Genomic DNA, 21304 nt, shown 5'->3' on the forward strand with positions numbered 1-21304 from the left:
AGGGAAAGCCACCGACGGGAAACAAAGAAAAATAAATAAAGGAACCCCTTGAGTGCCTGCCAGGGGGAGTGTCAGAGGAGGAACTTCTCCCCACAAGAGTCTTGTCTCCCCCTCAGGGCTCCAAGTCCAAGCTGGTGGGGTACAAACAGCCCAGCGCAGTTCCTCGCCCCCAACCTGCCCATCCAGGAACGGAGCGTCACAAAACCAAAACTTGCTAAATGCTTTTATAAAAAACCACAAGTTTGTTTCCTAAGATTCAACCAAAACAGGAAAACACTGCCCCCCCCCACGCTTGCTGGAGCCAACTGTACAGAGTCGGGGCGCCCCATGCCACAGCGCAAAGGCAGCAGGGCCAGCTCTCGCCCCAGGGCCCCAAGGGGGGGGGCGGGACGACAGGGAAGCCGCCAGCCAGCCGGCCGCAGCCCTTCCGCCCCGGGCGCCCAGCTGGAGGGGGGGTGGAGGGGAGCCCGTTCGTCCGCCTGCGCCGCTCTCTTGCCAGTTCTGGTCCTGCAGAACCTCTTCCGAGCAGGCTGCCGTCGCTGGCCAGCCACCCCCCGGCGGCTGATGCTGCCGCTGCTGCCACCTCCACCAGCCTGCCTAGCTGGAGTCAGAGTCACTTGTGTCCGAGGAGGAGGAGGAGGAGCTGGAACTGCTAGAGTCGGAGCTGGAACTGCTGGCGCTCAGGCGGGAGACGGCCACTTGCTGCGCGGACTCCGGCTTCTCGTTGGCTGCACGGGGAGGGGAGAGAGAGAGAGAGAGAGGGCAAAGGTGAAGGATGCCAGAGGGTCAAGGACAGGAGAGAACCAGGCCCGGGAATCAGAAGCCAGGGCTTACTTTTCTTGGGGGGCTTCTTGGCAGAGTTCAGCTGCCCGCTGACGTCCTGCAGGCGCTTCTCTAACTCCCGCTTCTTCTCCAGGGCCAGCTCCTCCTTCGTCTTGCCCACCGGCTTCTTCAGGGCTGGAAGGAAGAAGGAAGGAAGGAAGGAATTTGCTGGGGAGCTCCTCTTCCCCTTCCGCCCTCATCCAGCTCTCAGTTGGGACAACAGGAGGGCAACCACACAAGGAGAACTGCTTCTCAGGCCTCTGGCTGACACCCCTAAACACCTCCACTATCCCTTTTCAGAGCATGGCTGCAAAAATCATTACAGCGGTACCTCTGGTTAAGAACTTGGCGGGAAGGGAAAGCCCACCAAGGGGGTCTTCATGAGGACCCCCATCTCCAAGCAGGGCTGGGGGTTGAGCTGAGGCTCCCAATTCTCCCGGTTTTGCCCTCGCAGGAATCCCTGGGGTATCACCACCAGATTCCCATTTCTCTTTCCTGGGGGGCCGAGAGATGCTCAGCTGCCCTGCACCCCTTGGACGGAAGGGGAATGAGGACCCCAAGCAGGGCTGGGGGTGGGGCTGAGGCCCCCCATTCACCCGGTTTCCCGAAACAGAGGAAACAGGGAGAGACCCCACCCCTCTCCTTCCAGCACCACTTATTCCCCAGTCTCCCTGCTGGCAGTTTGCAAGTCCCGGGTTATCCGTATGCATTAGGACTCATTGCCATTTTACTTGTCTTGTCTCCCATCGCCCCCACTCACTCTCGCTGTAGGGCTTGCGAGGCTTCTTCCGCAGGCAGGACAGGACGTAGCGCTCCAGCTCCCGCAAGGTGGAGGGCTTGAGGGTCTCGAAGTCGATCTCAATCTCCTCGGGGTTGGAGTCGCGCAGGGAGGGCTCCCGCGACTGGATGATGTGCACCACCCGGCCCAGCTTCTCCCCCGGCAGCTTGTTGATGTCCAGGCTGAGCTGGCGCTTCTCGTCGTACGTCATGGGCTTGCTCTCCTCCTCCTCCTCCGAGTCGTAGAGCACAGGGGCCGGCAGAGGGAGGGCCTTGGCGCTGGCCTTCTTCGAGTTCCTGGGGAGGGGAGACACACCTTAGACCCAGGGGCCCCACCGCTTGCGCACTGGGTGGGACCCAGCCAGCGGCAGCTGTCAGGCATCTTGGCTTGTTCTACAAGGAGTTCGCCACGGTCGATCCGCCGGGGAAAGAGAGTCATCAGCCAGCTGCTCGCCCTGCTCTCCCCACCCCGACCCCGTTGCCACGCACTCGCTTGCCCCACTCACTTGCCACCACTGCTGCCGCCACCGCCGGCTGCCTTCTTGGACTTCTTGAGCTGGGCCTGGTGGGGCCGGGCTGCCGCCTCCTCCTCGCCTCCCGCCTTCCCCCCTTGCCGCTTCTCCAGCTTCTGCTTCTTCTTCTTCTTGTCCTTCTTGTCCCGCTTCTTCTTGGGCTTGGAGACCGGGCCTTGAGAGAGGGCCGCCAGCTGTTCGTGCACTGCCCGCAGCTGGGAGGCAAAAGGGACACGGTTAGGGGGCTCCCAAGCCCACCAACTGCAGGCGCCCTTTCCTCAATCCATGGCCGTGATCAGCAGTGGCTCAAAGCCACTGGGGGGGCGGGGGTGGGGAAGTGTTGCTCTGATTCTGGGGTCTCGCTTGCAGGCATCCCTGCGGGGGCATTACTTTGCCCCCTTCTCTCTCTGCCTCACCTGTTCCTGGAGCTCAGCCAGCCGGTTGGCCCGCTCCTCCTCCGAGTCGGAACTCTCCTCGCTGTCCGAGGAACTCTCGCTGCTGCTCTCGTCGTCATCCCCCTCCTCTTCCTCTTCGTCGTCGTCATCATCGTCGCTGGAGGAATCGTCTGAGGAGGACTTCATCAGGAGGCCCGGCTGTGGGAGTGACGTGGAGGGGGGGTTGATGTCTATGGGTTCATCTGGCATCTTGGCATAGCTGAACTCGAAGACATCCTGCGGGAGAGCAGCAAAGACTCGAGGTCTGCTACTGAGGGGCTGGGTCATGGGGGGAGGGAGGGAGGGAGGGAGGAAGAGCTACTGGCCTCCGTCTTCTTCCCATCAAACTCACCTGCAGCTTCCGAGCCATGGCCACCACGTCATGGTCAGGGGGGTTGTACTTGTAGCAGTTGGAGAACATCAGCCGCACGTCAGAAGCAAACTCCTGGGCGTCACGGTACTCCCGGTTCTCCATCTTGCGCTGAAGCCACAGAAAAAGAAAAGGAAACCAAAGGTAGGTAAGTAAAAGGGGAGGATCATGAGCTTTGCAACACACAAGGAGCAAACAAGCCCCCCCAAAAAAACTGGTGTTTTGTTTCTTTAGCTTGCCCTTATGACTGCAGAAAGTCACTTAAGACACACGTGGCCAGTTCACGCTAAAAACCAGTGGGACTTGGGTGGGGTCTCCCCACCGCTGCTTGCCCTACTCAAGCCCTGCTTCGCCTGCCCTGGCATTGTCACATGACTTCCCTCCCATGCCCGCTCATGTCCCTATGGCCTCTCTCCTCCCCTCAACGCTGACTGCAAAGCCCACTGGGGCGGAGATGGCAGCAGTTATAAAGAGCCTGTTCAACTGCTGGCACTGAAAGGTAACAGAGGGCACGTTTTCTCCCTGGGACAGAAACAGGCCACTCGTACCTCCAACAAATCTATTTAATCTAGATTGTGGAAGCACCTGCTTGTATGGTGAATATGCAAGAAGTCAGCAGATGGATTTTACCTAAATTCCACAGCACAGACAACCATGTTCTGGAAACCCCCCCCCTCTCCTGTGCCCAGGAGTCCCCACCCGCTGCTCCTCTCCCCTTCTTCTTCTCTGTGGTTGCCAAGCCCCCGCCTACCTTGATGGTGCTGAGGTCCATGGGATGCTTGATGATCTCATGGTAGTCGTGGAGGCCCAAGGCGGAAGCGTCGACCGGCTTGTAGAAGGGCCAGGCGTAGGCAGCGTGCTTCTTGGAGACAAGCTCCTTGAGGATGCCGTTGCAGTACTTCAGCTGCTCCGAGAGCTTGCCCCTCTTGGAGGTCTGGTGCTGCTGGGAGTCGGGCAGGTCTTTGCGGGGGGGCTTGATGGGGCGCCCGCTCTCCCGCCGGGCCGGGATCTTGGCTGCCTTGGTCTCCAGCACGGCTGCGGAGGGAGAGGACTCTCCGCCGCTGGTGGCGATGATGGCCGTGGGGGTCGGGGTGGTCGTGTCCGCTTTCCGCTTCACTCCTTTCTTCTGTTGGGGGGCAAGAGCACACCGCTTAGGCTTCCAAGCCAGATTGGAGGGGGAACCCCGGACAGCTCAAGGCCCCCACCCACCTCCCTCGGCTGCCGGCTCACACAGGCTCACCTTGGCCACCGGCTGCGTTGGGGCAGGCACCGCCAGCACCGGCTGGGAGGTAGCAGTGGAGTGTAGCGGCTTGAGGAGAGGCGTAGAGATGACTGATGGGTGAGGGATGTTGATGACGGTGGTGGGGATGTCTGTGGGGTAGAGCTGGGCGTGGGACACGGAAGAGATGGCCGGCACTTGCTGAGCAGCTGCGTTGGCTGCTGCCAGGAGTGCTGGAGGGATAAGAAAAGAGTGGCTCTTTGTTAAACCGGAGGCAGCCTGCCCCAGACGGCCCCCAACTGGAGCAGAACCCAAGCAAGCCAGCAGGCACCCTAGCGGCTTCTGCCCCAAAGCCCACCCCCCCATCCCTCTCGCGCCATTACCTGCAGCCCGAGAGGCCCCCTTCTTGTGGCTGTTCTTTGCCACGGTGATCACAATCTCCTGCTCCTCCTGAGGCATCTGGGCCACCTTCTGCAAGAAGATCTTTTCCAGCGTTTGCGCCATCAGCACAATGTCATCTGTGGGCTACACCGAGAGAAGCCGTGATCAAGGCATGAAGTTGGCAGCAGGCTGCTCTGCTCACTCTGTGTATGCGTCCTCGTCACTTGGGAGTCTCTCCCCCCCCAAACCCCTCCCTCACAATCTATGCAGCCACTTCCCTGACACTCCAGCCATCCTCCAGCCACGCAAACCCTCACCTTGTTGTAGATGTAGCAATTGGTGAACATGGTGTTGAAGTCCTGCATGCACTCGGCCGAGCTCCAGTAGTAGTTGTTTTCCAGGCGCCGCTTGATGGTGCCCATGTCCATTGGCTGCTTGATGATCTTGTGGTAGTCCTGGGAGCACAGAAGAGCAAGCAAAGCCACATGGTCACCCCAAAGAGCATGGCCCACGGGCCGCACCGACCACGGGGCTACCCAGGCTCCTGGTCAACGCCACATCCAAAGGTCCCTGCCAAATGCTGGCTACAGGGGGGGAAAGGGCAGGGACTCCTGTGCAGCCTTGCAAAGAGCAGGAAATCAATGCTTCTCAGCTTGCTAGGGCAAGAGGGGATTCTTGCTTCTTTCCCTGGGGTGCAGAGAGGGTGCCTTCTGTTAAGGCCTGCCCTGCCAAAAAAGCACCACCGCAGCACCCCTACTGTGCAAGCATAAACCTAGATGGATTTTTACCTCTGGGCTTTAACTCCTTAGTTGCCACAGGTGCTGGCCTTTAATTTGGGGGTCACTTGATGTCTTCTACAAAGTCATGGATGGGAATCTGCAAAACGCATTCAGGGCACAAGATTAGATTTGGGGCAGCATGAGAGCGCAAAAGCGGCTGTATTGTCTCATCCATACCTTTGTAGGGGACATGGGGGGGGGCAGGGATCAGAGGAGCTGCTCCAGGTGAAATTCCTGGCCAAACCAACAGCCTTAAGATTGTTTGGGGAAGAGACACAGCTGAGCTCAAACTCAGGTAACAGGAGACAACTCCGCCCTGAGGCAGCAAAGGAGGCACATTTCCCTCAGTATGGAAAAGCCTTGCCTGCTGGACTAGGGTGACCAACCCAAGGAGCCCCCCAAAACGCTTTGAATTTTAGCAGCACAGCTCAATACTCCAGAAGACTAGCTCAGCACACTAGATACAAACAAGAACCTTAGTTCATGGGATGAGGCAGGAAGTGATCCAGTAACCATAGCAACAAGGGCATCAGAACACAGCAGAACCCCCCCCCCCGCAGGTGCCCATCTCCCTCACGCCCCCAGCCCCCCCCCCAAGGCAAGGAGGAAGCTCATTACCGGAAGACCCAGCTTGACGGCATCCACCGGCTGGCGGAAGGGCCAGGCGAACTGGTGCTTCCAGAGGGCCTTCATCACCACTTTGTGGAGGTACTGCAGCTGGTTGGTGACTCTGCCCGGCTTCTTGGGGTTTGAGACCTCGGGAGGGGGAGGGTTGGCTGGGGCCAGCTGGAGGGGCGGGACGGAGGCCATGGTGGGTCTCTCGAAGCCCTCGTACAGAAGCGACGGCTTGCGGATCCGCTTCCCGGGCGCAGACTCGACTGCCAGACCCACCAGACCCGCATTGCCCTCCCCAAGGATCCTGCAAGACAGGGAGAGAAGGGCTGTTAAGGCAGGAGCCGCCGGGGTCTGCTCCGATTCTGCGGTGGATTTCGCCACCTACCACACTCTCCTCCCTCACATGAGCCAGCAAGTAGAACATGGAGGAGGGGAGCATTGCCCCCCCCACCTGTGCAAAAGTGCAAGAGATGCCCGTTCTGTCACCTCTTGGAAGAGACACACCAAATTACACCCCTAAGCAAGGCAGCGAAGCCAGCTCCCAACCAGAGCCAGGGGAAACTCCAGAGACCAGGCCAACCTAAGTGCTGTGCCATCTGCACCCACTGCCCCCCCTTGCACCTCAGCACACTGGCATTTCCAGATTGCAACACTACACTTGCTGCCCACAAACTCACTCCCCCTTAAAGTACCGCCATGAAACCCGGTAAACGTGTCGCAGGAATCCCACCAAGGCAAACTAGGCACACTCTGGAGAGCAGCGACAACATCTTAAAACAGTTCCAAAGATGCCCAGGATTGGTGTTTTGAATCAGAGAACAGGGACTCTTCCCCCAGGACCAATGAGGGGGGTAAACAGCTGGGAAAACAGAGACACCAGGCTTCCTCCATAGGCAACATGAAAAGGACAGAGTGCATTGCCGGTTGCCATGGTGCTGCCCAATCAGAGCGAGGGAGACAACAAAATGAATGGCTGACCAGGCCTCCACACAATGGGGCCGGCCAGTTGGCCAGGAGCAGTTAAGCCAAAGTGGGTTCTGAGTTGAAAAAACAATGGGGGCCATTGCAGAATTCTGATCCGTCTCCTGGCCCACAGATCCAGCTGTGGCACATTCTGAATACAGAGCCACAGATTCACAGGCTGCTCTCTTGGTGCACAAGCCCAGCGTGCAACAGTCGCTGCCAACCCATCACCCAGGACACCTGCGGCTCCACCACCAGCCCTGGGAAATGAGCGTGTTGGTAAACAGAGTGAGGGCATCAAAGGGCAGCAGGCCTGCCACCCCGGGAGAGGGGAGCGCTTCACAAAAGCCTGGCTTGCCCCCCAGGGCATTACAGGGTCGCATGACAAGACAGCTCCCAATGCTATCATTCCCTTCACAGGCAACTCAAAGCCCTTTAAAGCCATCCAAATAATCCACACAACTCATTGCTGCAGGGTTCACACCAGTGAATAACGGGGGTGTGTGTGAAGTAAGAGGAAAAGGAGATCGCACTGGAGCTGCAGCCCTGCAAAGGCTCCCCAGAGGAAAGACGGGCGACGTAAAATGTTGCTAAGCAATGGCGATGGCCAACGTTTCTCCTTTCCACACACCCGGGCGGGGAAGCCTCCCGCAAGTGGCACCGCGAGTTCAAAAGCGACGCCCGTCATGTGACACAACACAGCCAGGTATGCTCGATCAACGCGGGCAGGCGCGCGCGCAGGGCTCACTGCCTCCCCCCCCCCCGGCGACCCCCGATCCCCTCTGGCCCGGCCGCCCCCTCCCCCCCCCCCGGCGCCCTCCCGATTACGTACTTGCCGTTGGGGTTCACGTTCTGCAACATGCCTGCAGGAGCGGCTCCAGCGCCAGAGGCGGCAGCTCCTCCCGGGGGCCCGGCTCTCTCCCGGGACGGTCCCGCTCCAGCCGCCGGCGCCTCCGTGGCCTCGGGGAACCCCCCCACTTTGCTCGGCGGTCTCGGCCTGGCGGGGGGAAGAAACTGCCCTCGGCGCCTGGCTCAGGGGCGCATCGCCGCCGCGCCTCCCCCCGCGGAACCGGAGGCAGGCGAGCGGCGGGCTGGGCAAGGCGAGCTCGGCTACTGCGGGGCCCCCATCGGGGAGGGGGCCGCTCGCCCCTCCGCCGCCGCCAACAACTAGGCGCAAAAGCTAGGAAAATGGCGGCCTTTGCAGCGGCAGGACCCCGAGGCGGGGCGGGCGGGGGTCCCTCCGGCCAGCCCCCCGCCTGGCTCCCACCGCGCAGGGGCGCCGGCAATATAGGGCGCGCCCGTCTCCGCGGAGGCCGCCGCGTCCGGAGGCGCCGCTCCCCCGGCGAGTCGTCGCGGTCCGAGGCGCGGATGGCACTGGATTGTACTGGGATTAGTGGCCGCACTCCACCTTTGCTCTCCGCCGCGTAGGTGGGGGCGGATGTTGTGGGGGGAGAAGAGGGCGCTACGGAAGCCGGGAGGAGGGTCCGCCGAGCTGGCGCCTACAGCGATGACCGGCGATTAGGGGGCCGCCCGGCGAGGATGGATCTGGATTGAGTCCGCCCACCCTGCCCGGCACTCTCTTCCGCTCCCAGGCCAGGATCCTTCCTCCGCTCCAGCGAAATGGCGCCTCTCGGCCTGCCCCCGACCGCCCTTATAGAGACGCTCCCCGCGCTCCTATTGGCCCGCGGAGCAGCTGACATCACCATCCCGCCAAGCCACGCCCCTTCGCCGGCTCGGGAGAGCCCTCTGGGCGGAGGAGAGGCCGACGCCGGCCGCCCATTGGGCGACTTCGCCATCCATCACGCTCCCCCCTTCCGCCTCCTGTTGTGCCTCCCCGCTCCGCCGTCCCCGGCAGCCGGCTCGCGCATTGGACGGCTCTGCCATTCGTTGCCTCCCGATTGGCCGCCCTGTCACGTGGGGGCGGGGCGACGGTTGGGAAGCGGCCGTTGGTTGTTGTGGTTCTCTGCTCACCGCGGGGGGAAGGGAGGGGGAGAGAGGCAGCAGCGCCATTTTGTGGCAGCCCAGAGAAAGCAGGGCGCGGAGAGGGCGAACAATGAGCCGCGGCGGCGGCGGCCGGACCGAGCGGCCCCCCAAGCCCAGGAAAATGTCCTCGCCCTCCCTTCCCCGCACGGGCAGAGCGGCCGCGAAAGTGAGGGCAGGGCGCGTTTAAATAAAAAAGAGAGAAACGTCGTCCCTCAGGCGGTACTTCCCGCCAAAACAAGAGCCCCTCACAGCGACACGAGAAAAGCCCCGTCGCCTCAGCGCAGCAGCCGGGGATCGGCGGGCGAACCCCTCACAGTGGGGTGGAAGCACCCGAGTCACACCGCCTGGAGAGGGGTCCCCACACACGCCCCACAGCAGGGTCCAGGCGCCGCCACGCCGGGCCCTGCGCGTGAGAAATGTCCCCACTTCTCCCCCTCGCGCGTCACCCTTTGCACGTGAGAACCGAGGCCGGAGTTCAAGGCGCCGAGAGTGAGGGGACCTTGAGGAGAAGCCAAACCAAGCGCAGAGCTTCCATTAGAAAAGCGCCCCGAGGCTTCACAGCAGTGGCCCTGTTTGGCCTTGCCAGGGGCGAAGGTCAAGTGCCAGAGTGGAGCCCAGGCCAGACCCGCCTTTGAAGGGGCAGCCCCTCTGCACGGACCGGTCAACCGCCCAAGAGGGCAAAGGAGGGGCGCCATCGCCCACAATGCAGCCTGTCCAAAAACCAAGTGGGGCCAAAGTGTCCCCAAGGCCCCACAGAGAGACATTTCAGCCAGGGGGGAAATGGGGGAGCCAATTTCAGACCCCTGACCCCTTGGAGCAAGTGCCTGGCCTGGAGGACAGCAGGCCCCTTCCTGGGAGGCAGGCTGGCATTGACCTCCACCCCCTGGGTGTGGGGTGCGTGGCCTTCCCCCAGGCTCTGGCCCCATGCCCCGGTGTGGTGGTGGTGCTGGCAGGAGCCCTACACACAGCCCCACACCCCGGCAGGGGCCATGCTGGGAGCCTCTCTGGCCGCACCTGCCTCCTCCCCGCTCAATGGGGAGAGTGCCTGGCTTCCCTTCTGCCGAGGGCGTGGAAAGGGGGCCGGTTGATCTAGGGGGCAGGTCCCAGGGTGCTTCTCTTTCCAGGCGGGGATCTCTCTCTACAGCCAAGGACAGAAATAATGAGGCTGTCGCAGCTGCAGGGATCCACCAGCCGACTTCCTGAGTCCAATGGAACTGGGGGGGGGGGAATCAAACTGCTGGCATATCCTCAGCCCCCCCCCTTTTCCTGGATTCTTCTGGAAGGAGAAGCAGGGGACGGTCCTTTGAGATGAGTCACATCCTGGCGCAAAGGCCAAGCGCCACTTTGGGCTGAAAGGAGGTCTCTCCCTCCCGCTGGCCTGTGAACAAAAGGGGGAGAGGCAGCACCCCCTAACCCCCAGCCGCCCCACACGCGGGGCTCAAGGGGCCTGTCCTGCTCCCGCGTGCCGTGCTCCTCCGCCTGCTTCTCTCCGCAGCGGCCATTTTCCACGGGCACCCAGAGCCTTCCAGCTGGCAGCCTCCAGAAAGGGGGGAAAGCTGGGGAGAAAACTGGAGGGTTAGCGAAGGAGGGCAGCGCCAGATCCTGCCCCTTCCTCTTTTTCCTCCGCCAGCCCCATTGCGCTCCCGCCCAGCCCTATTCCAGCGAGGAGGCCTCTTCCTCCTCCTCCTCCTCCATCACCAGGCAGGAATGACACAGCACATTCACCGCAGCCATTTTGGAGGCGCAGGAAAGCACGCCAGGCAAAGCTGCCCCTCGCCCACCATGTCTGAAATGATGTTCCAGGTACTGTTCCCACTCACCTCCCTGCTTGCTCAGGACACACACACACACACACACACACACACCTCTCCAGCAGCCTCCAGTTTCTGAGATTATCGAAAACGCCCTTCTCTCCCATAGCCCTACCTAAAAAACAACAGCCCCACATTGCTATTCTTCGCTCCTTTCAGCCCAGATTCTGCTTCTTCTGAATCGCCTGCTTAGGGAGACTGCCTGGCCTCCTCCACGTGGGGACTGGGGGCTTGGAGGGAGAAAACAGCTCAAGGTCAAACAAAGGCGGATGCCAAGGTCAGGCCCACCCTCTGCTGCCCAGGACACTCTCCCAGGCACCCCCAATATCGCGGGGGGCTGAGGGCCCACGCCCCCCCTTCCCAAAGGATAGCACCACCCCTTTCCTTTGCAAGGCAGCCCCCAAACTCCCCCCTTTTGCTTTAAAAGACGAGCAATCCCCCCAATGCAAGCACACACACCCCGACTTAAGCAAAGAGACGCCCCCAAAGCCCCCCCCCCATCATTGCAAAACAAAACCCCACCTGTCATATTGAGATTTACCCCAATTCCTAGAAGCTTCTGCATCATTGTAGCTTTAAAGAAGCCTGGAATGAGCCACAAGACAGAGGGGGGGACACCTCTCCCCCCCTCTTCCGAAGACGCCCCTCCTCCCCCCACATAAAAAAATGGGGGTCCCATTGTCAGGTGCCACGTGACAGCCAACTTCTCCCTTCATTTCAGGCAGCTGGCCCTTTAAACAGCCACCGCCCGTCGCCGCCTCGGATTGGCCAGATTGCGCCACCGGAGGCGGGAGCAGCGACTTGAGTGGCAGATCCCTCTCCTTTCCCATCCCCCAGCCAGCCGAGCCGTCACTCGTCCAGAACCGTCACGTGGGCAGAAAGGACTCACCTCATTGGTCGCCATCGGGAGAAGGAAGAAGGCGCGTGACCTTGACGGCCCCGCTGCGACGAGGCCCATCCTGATTAAATTCCGGCCAAACTTAGGCCCCCGCGACGTGACAAAATAATAAGAAATAAAACACCCATTAAAAAAAAAAATTCCCCTCAACGGTCGCTTCAGCTGCCATGGCCGGGCGGGAATCCGAAGTGACGTCCACGTCATCGTCTCCTGATTGGCTCCCCGCCGTCACGCGTCCGCTCCATCAGAAAAATGCCCGGATGATCCTTCAAGACGGGGGGGGGGTCAATCTATGAGGCGATTTTGCCCGTCCGCCAAGAAGAAAGCGCCAAATCGTTGGAGGGAGGAAAATAATCCGCCTCGTCGAAGCCGCCTGGCGGGGGGTCCGGATCGAGCGCCGCCCCCTCCCCCGCCGAGGTCTCGCTTTGGGGGTGAAGTCAGCATGGCTCCCGCGACGCCCGGGGACGGCGACTGCGCATGCGCCCCGCTCCTCCGACTCTTCCCCCTCCCGCCTGGGGCGCATGCGCGCTGGGGCTTCGCTGCGGCGCGAGTCCCTTTCTGCGCGGTGGCGCAATGGCGCGGGGAAGGAGCGAGGGCGGGCACGGCGCATGCGCGGGAGCAGGCCAGCCCTTTCTCTGTCTGGTGCAGCTGTTGCAAGAGGGCGAGTCCTGCGCGAGCTCGCAGTTCCAGGAATAAAGAGGCGCCCTTTCCTTTCCCTGCACTTACGCATGTGCGCGACTGCAGCAGCGGGGCGAGCCTGCTCTGCTAAGAAGAATCCGCAAGCGGAAAGGCTCCCAGCAGCAGCAGCTTTCCATATGCGCCAAATACAGAGTTGAGCTGTGGAACTCCCTGCCACAAGAGGCGGCGCTGGCCATCACCCTGGAAGGGAATTAGAGAGATAAAAGAGGAGGGGGCTAAGGCTAGAGAGGGCTCCTGGCCAAGAGCGCCCCGCAGCAGCAGCAGTGGCCAAGCAGACGTCCCGAGAGCCACCTGCTGCTCTCCTTCGGGGTAGACTGCCTCTTACAATGGATGTCCTAGTTGAATTTTATTCTTACGGTCACAGACCAGTTCCGGCTCACTTACAATATCAGGGAAATCATAAAACACAACAGGAATGCATTGAATTGCAATTGAGTACAACAGAGGCAATACAGTTAAATATATATATTAAATCTTGATCACTAAAATATAACCTAAAATTGTCATTTCAGACCTTAATCATTTTGGTAGTACAGCTCGGTCCCTAAGTTTTATGGCAGTCGCACAGAATTTGGCCACCCTGAGTGTGATCTCTAGATCCTTGTCCTCTACCAGGAGTTTTAGACATTGAAGTTTGGACCCATCTGGAGATTCTGGTATAACAGTGATAAATACCGAGCATATATCCCCGTAGAAATGGCAGCGTAACAAGGCATGACAGATGGTTTCTACCTCCATCAAGCTGCAGGGGCAGACTCGTTCTGCGTATTATGGTTTACCCTTGAATCTGCCCTGCAATCAGCCAGATGGCAGCACGTTGAATCTCGCGAGGGTGAACGATCCTGTACTTAGGTATTTGTAATGTTGATGTCCCATTAACTGCGATCTGTGCGTTGCAGGGGTTGGGCTAGATGACCCTCGGGTCCCTTCCAACTCCACAAATCTATGCCGTAGCCACCATGGCCACAAATTCGTCTCACCCCCCCCCCTTGAAAGCCCTCTGAGTGGGTGGGCGCACGGCAGCCCCGCTGAAATCGAAGGCGGCTTTTAATCAGTTTGCACCCATCACTTAGCAGTTGCCTTAATTTCTCTCTGTCCTCCCGCTGCACCCGGGCACAGAGGCTTTGGGAGAATTGTGCCAGCGAGGGGTTGGTCTAGATGAGCCCCAGGGTGCCCCCGTCCGCCTCCGTCATATCGCCAATCCATTGATTAAGGAGGATCTTGTTTTTATTCTTCCAATTCATCCATATCAGTCTCTTGGCCACAATAATCCATTTCCGCTGTCAACGTCCACACGACGGGTATATAATTCAAAAGAATGTTTTCTTCTTAAAATCTTAGCTTTTTCCCTGCACAGTCATATTATTGATATATAGCCCAGTACTTTCTCCCCAAAAATTCTCTGTAGGAACATAGGTTTCAAAGAGCAGATAAGAAGAAGAGGAAAGGGCAGCCGGTTTGGGTTTTCTTGCAGGTTACCTCTTGGAATTATTATTATTATTATTGTTGTTGTTGTTGTTGTTGTTGTTGTTTATTTGTACCCCGCCCATATGGCTGAGTTTCCCCAGCCACTCTGGGCGGCTTCCAACAAAGTTTAAAAATGCATTAAAATGCCATACATTAAAAACTTCCCTGATATCTTCTAAAAGTCTGGTAGTTGTTCTTCTCTTTGACATCTGGTGGGAGGGCATTCCACAGGGCGGGTGCCACCACCGAGAAGGCCCTCTGCCTGGTTCCCTGTAACTTGGCTTTGCAAGTTTGCATCGCCTCTCAACAAGGTCCCTTATGGGGCTTCTCGGGAGTAAGTTGCTAGGAGGTTCGCAGGGCAGGCGGCTTGGGAATTTCCCCAAGCACACTTCCTGTTTGTGACTCATTGAGTCTTTTATAACAGGCGCACACAAACAGGGCCTGACCTAAAGGGAAACTCCGAGGAGGGGGAAGTGAAAGCGAAACTCTGCCCCTGCCCTGAGCCCCCTGTGGTGGATTTCTATAGGGAAGTGGGCAGGGGATGGGGGTCAGAGCTTGCTGGAGCCAGGCAAGATCTCCTTTTGCTTGTCTGCAAAAAATTGTGGAGGATAGAACCTCCAGCGTCAGAGGCAGTCTACCTCTGAATGTCAGTTGTTGGGGAACAATGGCAGGTAGGGAGGGGGGTTTCCTGTTTAGCTATGGTCCCTGGAGCTCCTTCATCCTGCGAGATGCCCCAGATCACACACACACAAACACCGATTCCTGCATTTGCAGGTGTTGAACTATATGACCCTGAGGTGACCCTGAAAACTCCCATGGTTCTTTGATCTATTATTTATTTATCGTTAAATTTGTGTGCCGCCCTTTGTCCATACATTTCAGGGCAGTTTGCAGCATAAAAATGTGACATTAAAAAACCCCACAAAATAAGAGGGGACCAGATGAGCATTGCAGAGCCTGGGTTGGTTCATAGGGGGAGAGGCAGACTTTGAGGTGGGGCAGGATATAATAATAATTATTATTATTATTCACTGGGGAACATTTTTTTTTCATTTTCTGTTGCATGAGATTTTTCAACTGTTCTTATATGTCCTTTTCAATGTCATTTTCAATGTTATACATGTCATGTTCAATGCTATATAAGTCACTTAGATTTATACTCATATTGTACTACTTTGGCTATGTGTTTAATAAAATATTGAATACTTGCATTGTGAAAAACAGATTATGGTGAAAAGCGAAAAATTGCAAAAAAAAAAAAATATCCTAGAGCTTACAAAACAAAAACCAACTTCAGATATGAAATCAGCACGTTGAAATTAGGTTAGAACAACTGCAGGTGTCAATGCAACAAAAAATTGTTCTCCAGTGAAGAATTATTATTATTATTATTATTATTATTATTATTATTATTATTATTATTATTATTATTATTATCATTATCATCATCATCATCATCATCATCATCATCATCATCCTGAGCCATTCAAGGCCTTATAAGGCAAAACCACCACTTTGCATTGGTCCCATAAACTAATTGGCAGCCCGTGCAGTTGGGTCAGGATCAGTGCGATACGTCCAAACCGTTTTTCCCTGGTCAGCAAACTGGCCGCCAAATTCTGCACCGGCTGAAGCGTCTTCCGAGGCGGCTCCTGGGTGATCTTCTGCGATTCACTGGAAGCTTTTAAGCAGAGGTCAGACGGGCCATGCGTCGGGGATTTCTTCGCTGGGGTCCCTGCATTTGCAGGGGGTTGGGCTGGATGACCCTCAGGGGTCCCTGCGATTCTCTCCTCCCGCAGCCTAAGCAGCCCGTCTGCGCTCCAGAGCCGAAACCGGGCAGCCTCTCCCTGGCAACTGATGACGATGAAGCGCAACGAAGCCCCATTGGCTGCCTGGGGGAGGCATCCTCCCTCCCCGAAGCTGCTGCGAGTTGGGGGAACTCAGCTGTGGGGCTCGGAGATTTGCTGTGGGGCAGCGAGGACGATGGGTCCCGGGAGGTGCAACGGGGGTCTGGCGGCCCTGGCCTGGCTCTGGGGGGCAGCGGCGGCTGCAGCGGCCGAAGTGCGAGGTACAAAAAGGCGTCTCCCGGTTTCCTACCTGCGTGGGGTGTGAAAACCTAGGTGGGGGGTTTTGGGGGGGAGGTGGGGGGCTTTCAGATTGCGTACTTTCCCCCTAGCCCTGGCGAGTTCTTACGAGCTGGCAGCAAGCCTCCCTTGGCAGCGTCCGTGTACTTGCTAAGATCAAGGGAAGTAATAGTGCCACTGTATTCTGCTCTGGTCAGACCTCACCTGGAGCACTGTGTCCAGTTCTGGGCACCACAGTTCAAGGAGGACACTGACAAACTGGAACGTGTCCAGAGGAGGGCAACCAAAATGGTCAAAGGCCTGGAAATGATGCCTTATGAGGAATGGCTAAGGGAGCTGGGCATGTTTAGCCTAGAGAAGAGGAGGTTAAGGGGTGATATGATAGCCATGTTCAAATATATAAAAGGATGTCACATAGAGGAGGGAGAAAGGTTGTTTTCTGCTGCTCCAGAGAAGCGGACACGGAGCAATGGATCCAAACTACAAGAAAGAAGATTCCACCTAAACATTAGGAAGAACTTCCTGACAGTAAGAGCTGTTTGACAGTGGAATTTGCTGCCAAGGAGTGTGGTGGAGTCTCCTACTTTGGAGGTCTTTAAGCAGAGGCTTGACAACCATATGTCAGGAGTGCTCTGATGGTGTTTCCTGCTTGGCAGGGGGTTGGACTCGATGGCCCTTGTGGTCTCTTCCAACTCTAGGGTTCTATGATTTGCCAGGCGGAAATTCAACCGGTGCAGCTCTCTCTCTCTCTCTCTCTCCTCCACCCGGCCCCAAACTCTTTTCTGGGTGGTCTGCTGTCCCCCCACCCAGAAGATGCCGGCTCCTCTGGGACTTCCAGGTGACCTTGGCTCGCTAGAGAAATGCCACCCCCCCCCATATTTATTTATTTATTTTTAAATCCCTTTCAAGTTTCACTTTGCAATTAAACTGGGGGGGGAAGACTTCCGAGCAGTCTGCTGGTGTGACTTGAACTCGGATCTGACACCCGTGGGCACACTCTCGACTCACAGGACTGGCGAGTTGGAAGGGACCCTGAGGGTCATCTAGCCCAACCCTCTGCGAAGGCACAGTTGTTTACAGCGTTTTTCCAAATAATAATAATAATAATAATTTTTGATTTATACCCCGCCCTTCCCGGTTCAAAAACCGGGCTCAGGGCAGCTAACAACCAATTTGAAACACTTAAGTATAAAAGCAGCATAAAATAGAGTATAAAAACATGAATAACAATAAAATTCAAAAAATCAATTAGATAATCCCCAAGTCTAGCTGGCTGAATTGGTCCTACTTGGGCCAGCGAGGAGATCAGGGGAGAATGAGCTGTGGGGTCTCAGAGCGGGTGATCTTCATAAAAGGGGAAGGGGAGGGAAGAAAAGGGAAATAAAAGATGAGGCTGAATTCAAATTAAAGGCCAGGAGGAATAGCTCTGTCTTACAGGCCCTGCGGAAGGAGGTTAAATCCTGCAGGGCCCTGGTCTCCTGGGACAGAGCATTCCACCAGGTCGGAGCCACCACTGAGAAGGCCCTGGCCCTGGTGGAGGATAGTCTGACTTCCTTCGGGCCCGGGACCTCTAAACTATGTAAATAGTATTTTGGCATCTCCCCCATCCCCTAACAATCCCAAACCCCCGAAACTGAGGGGGCTGTGGAAGGGGGAGGGGGCAAATGGTGTTCGGAGGGGGGAAATGTGCTTTAAAACCGCCTACTTGCGTTGAGGAATTTCCTTCCTTCCTTCCTCTCCCGGCTTGTAGCAGCACCGTCAGAACAGGACTCTGGCAGAACCACAGACTCGTAGAACGATAGATTTGGAAGGGGGTTCCCAGGGTCATCTAGTCCAACCCCAGCTCAATAGCCCCTGTTTCACCCCACAAGCACTTTCTGACAGTAATTGCTGTTTGCAAGCAGAAGAAGCTTCCTCAGAAGGCAGAGGTTGGATGGCCCCAGGTTAGTTAATAATAATAATAATAATAAATTTTATTTATAACCCGCCCTCCCCAGCCAAGACCGGGCTCAGGGCGGCTGACACCAGGTATAAAAACAATGGATTAAAATACAACTTAAAAACGAGATTAAAATGCAACATTGAAATGCAGCCTCATTTCTGCAGAAACTCAAATCAAAAGTTCATGCTTTCTTGCCATCCATCACTGGCACATATGACTTAGCCAGGGAGGGTGAAGGGCAGAAGGCAGAGGGCAGGCAGCAGAAGACGGGCACATGGAGGGGCGCATGGAGGCACATCGCAGAATCAAAATAATTGTGGAGTTCGAGGACCATCTAGTCCAATCCCGTGTCCCTGAGAACTCGAACCCGTGTCCCTGAGATTATGAGCCTCCTTTTCTACTGACTGAGCTGTGATTTGGGGCAGCTTCTTATCTCCACCTTGATGGCGGCGGTCGACCAACCTCCCTCTTTCTCTTGTCCAGAGGATCCTGCCCACCTGTTTTCTGAGGTCTACCTGTGCCAGCAAGATTCCCTGCTCCCTGAGATGGTCCAAACGCTGGACAATGAGGAGCTCTTCTGGTTCAACTCCTCGGAGTCCGCCTGGCACCCCCGACTCCCTGATTTCCAGCCGGGGGTGCAGACCCGGACCCCCCAAAGTCACATCCGGGTGCTGAACCAGCTCTGCAACGACGTGCTGAGCAACTTTTCGTACTATTTCGCAATTATGCCAGAAGCGAAAGGTGAGCGGGTTTCTTTGCCTTGCGGGGACAGAGGGAGGGACAAACAAAAAAATATGCTACAATAAAAATAATAATAAGTAAAATAAAAAATGCAAATAATAATGTAAGTAAAAGGACGGGGAGCCACCACTGAAAAGGCCACGTTCTCAAGTTGCCACCTTCTGCCCCCCCCCCAGGTATTGCTCAGGTGAAGGTCTTCCCCCTGCAGCCGCTGCAGTTGGGCCAGCCCAACACGCTCGTCTGCTCAGTGACCAACCTCTTCCCTCCGGCGGCCGAGGTCACTTGGACGTACCAAGGCGAGCCCGTGACCCAGGGGGTCTCCACCCCTCCGGCAGTCCCTGTGGAGGACCTGGAGTTTGAGCTCTTCTCCTATTTGAAGGTGACCCCCCAGGAAGGAGACATCTACAGCTGCAACGTCAAGAGTCCCCGCGACACCTTCAGCATCCAGACGTTCTGGGGTGAGGCCCTGCTCTCCCCCTCTCTCCCCACACCCTGCCCCGAATGGCCCTTGTGCTCTCACCTGACCCCCCCTCCCGACTGACCCTCTGTCCCATCTCTCTCCCTCCTGCAGTCCCCCAAAATCCCGTCCCCCCGGAGCTCCTGGAGAACATCCTGTGTGGCCTTGCGTTTGGGGTTGGCGTCCTCTTTGCCATCGCGGGGGTGGTCCTGGTGGCAGTATCCTGCAAGCGCGACAACACAGGTAGAGCTGGAGGAGGCCCCCGGGCCCCTTGGGGAAGGAGGAGGCTGCAGCTCTGGGGCAGGTGGAACCAAAGGCTTGTAGGGTCGGAAGGGGGACCCCCAAGGGTCATCCATCCCAACCCCCTGCAAGGTCGCAGGTTCCCTTTCCATTCATCTGTTTCCTTGCTGGGCAAAACGTGTACACCGCTTGACGTGAAATATGGCAACCATCAAAGATCCCTGCGTTGCGGCGGGTTGGGCTAGATGACCTTTAGGGGTCCCTCCCTCCAGTTCTGTGATTCCACGACCTTTCTCTTTTCCAGAATGAAATCCCCAGAGTCGACCTGAAGGAGGGATTTGGAGGAGAAGGAGCGTCACCTTTAAAGTCACCCCCTCGCCCCCCCCCCACGGGAACTGCCCCCTCGGTGCCAGAATCTGTGTCTGTATGTGTGTGCCCATTTGCATTCAGTGAGCGGCAAACATCTGTCCGCCCTGCTTTGGTCCCGTGTCTCCGTTGCCACTGGTTCCCGGCAGGGGTGGGAGAGAGTCCAGTCTGTGAACCCGGAGAGAAACGGCTGCCAGTCAGTGTGGGCAGTCCTGGGTGAGGCGGGTCAGCGATGCGAGTGAGCTTCTTCTGCTCCCGTTAAAGTTATTGCTGCTAGAGGAGCAGTGGGGTAAATGAGGGGGTGGAAGGAGCAGAGGAGAGGAGCCCATCCAGGTTTGGATGAAGCAGGGCTGGCTCAGATCCCACTTCTGACACCGCTGTCGCCACCAGCCCCACTTATGACACCCCTGTCGCCACCAGCCCCACTTCTGACACCCCTGTCGCCACCAGCCCCACTTCTGACACCGCTGTCACCACCAGCCCCACTTCTGACACCCCTGTCGCCACCAGCCCCACTTCTGACACCGCTGTCACCACCAACCCCACTTCTGACACCGCTGTCGCCACCAGCCCCACTTCTGACACCCCTGTCGCCACCAGCCACACTTCTGACACCGCTGTCACCACCAGCCCCACTTCTGACACCGCTGTCGCCACCAGCCCCACTTCTGACACCCCTGTCGCCACCAACCCCACTTCTGACACCGCTGTCGCCACCAACCCCACTTCTGACACTGCTATTGAGGCAGAAGGTGGGGGGTGGCTTTGTGGGGTGGGGGGAATCCGAGGGGGGGTCAGGGCCAGAAAGATGGGGAGTGAGTCCATGGATGTGACTTGTACAGGCAAAGAAGTTGCGTTATTCCCTGCCAGGTAGAATTCCTCAGGTAGAGCGTGGCCTGGGAATTAGAGCAGGGGGAGGGGCAGGCAATTACAAAATCCGTGGCATTAAAAAAAAATTGAAGTTTTTCTCGGTTTTCCAAAGTACGTGCCTTGTCTCTCTTTTTTCCCCAGTACATGGGGCGGGTATTGACAAATTTGGAAGGGGCTGCAAGATTGTCTCCTCCACTTTGATCTTCTTGCGGGGGGGGGGGTGGAGGGACACCTCTCCCCTGTCTCAAAAAATAGCTCCACACACACCTGCGCTTTTTGTTCCTTGTTTTTTTCCTGGCCCTGCTGTTCTCATGCAAGAACATGACCAGGCTGGGAGATTTGGGAAAGCTTCACTTGTGGGGGTTTCTGTTTATTTTGCAAAAAAATTAAATGCCCTGATTCCAGCTTATTTAAAGAGTTCTGCTTTACAAGTTGTTTAAAATAAAAATAAAAATGAGTGACCTCATACTGTATTCGCAAGGAGGATCAATAAAATGAATTTCTTTCTTCTTCTTTTCTTCTTTTTTTGACTATTTTCACATAACAAATTATTCCAACAATTATATTTCCCCCCTCCCTCCCCCCTACGACTTCCCTCAGTTCCTCTTTCTGATTTATTAACAGATATTGTTCCTCTGCTAAGTAAAACTCTCTAAGTTATCTATCTATTATGTTAACAAATAACATTTGTGTATGTTTATTCAAAACCTGCCAAGGAGTCCAACTCATTTTGTTGTTTCTTTAAGTACTTTGTAAAAGGTTCCCATTCTTCTTTAAAGTCACAGTTGTCCTTGTCCTGTAGTTTATGTGTCAATTTTGCCAGTTCCGCATAGTCCATCAATTTCTCTTGCCACAGTTCTTTGGTCGGGGTTTC

The 21304-nt window shown here is 56.7% G+C and overlaps 2 protein-coding genes across 9 annotated transcripts; one reads left to right on the forward strand and one right to left on the reverse strand.

Moving 5' to 3' along the window:
• Nucleotides 1-229: 229 nt before the first annotated feature.
• Nucleotides 230-12031, reverse strand: BRD2 (bromodomain containing 2). Of its 7 annotated transcripts, none has more exons than XM_081182031.1 (12): nt 11556-12031; nt 5913-6213; nt 4833-4970; nt 4518-4659; nt 4156-4367; nt 3667-4041; nt 2898-3026; nt 2528-2782; nt 2113-2326; nt 1583-1915; nt 835-957; nt 230-728 (listed from the first exon to the last, which is right to left on the reverse strand). In XM_081182031.1, exons 1-12 carry the CDS (start codon nt 11558-11560, stop codon nt 598-600), a joined length of 2358 nt encoding a protein of 785 aa, XP_081038157.1. In that variant the 5' UTR covers nt 11561-12031; the 3' UTR covers nt 230-597. The 7 variants fall into 7 exon arrangements, with proteins under 7 accessions (XP_081038157.1, XP_081038159.1, XP_081038158.1 ...); XM_081182033.1 differs by lacking the exon at nt 11556-12031 and adding an exon at nt 11208-11383; XM_081182032.1 differs by lacking the exon at nt 11556-12031 and adding an exon at nt 11189-11383.
• Nucleotides 12032-15649: 3618 nt separating this feature from the next.
• Nucleotides 15650-19951, forward strand: LOC308579964 (class II histocompatibility antigen, M alpha chain). 2 transcript variants are annotated; one of them, XM_081181056.1, is made up of 5 exons: nt 15653-15798; nt 18240-18497; nt 18674-18955; nt 19069-19197; nt 19499-19951. In XM_081181056.1, the coding sequence occupies exons 1-5, from the start codon at nt 15714-15716 to the stop codon at nt 19501-19503; spliced, it is 759 nt and encodes a 252-aa protein (XP_081037182.1). In that variant the 5' UTR covers nt 15653-15713; the 3' UTR covers nt 19504-19951. The 2 variants fall into 2 exon arrangements, with proteins under 2 accessions (XP_081037183.1, XP_081037182.1); XM_081181057.1 differs by lacking the exon at nt 19069-19197 and having other exon boundaries at nt 15650-15798; nt 19499-19637.
• Nucleotides 19952-21304: the final 1353 nt, after the last annotated feature.

This window comes from Podarcis bocagei (genome assembly GCF_964188305.1).
Source record: "Podarcis bocagei genome assembly, chromosome: 2".
Lineage (NCBI taxonomy): Eukaryota > Metazoa > Chordata > Lepidosauria > Squamata > Lacertidae > Podarcis > Podarcis bocagei.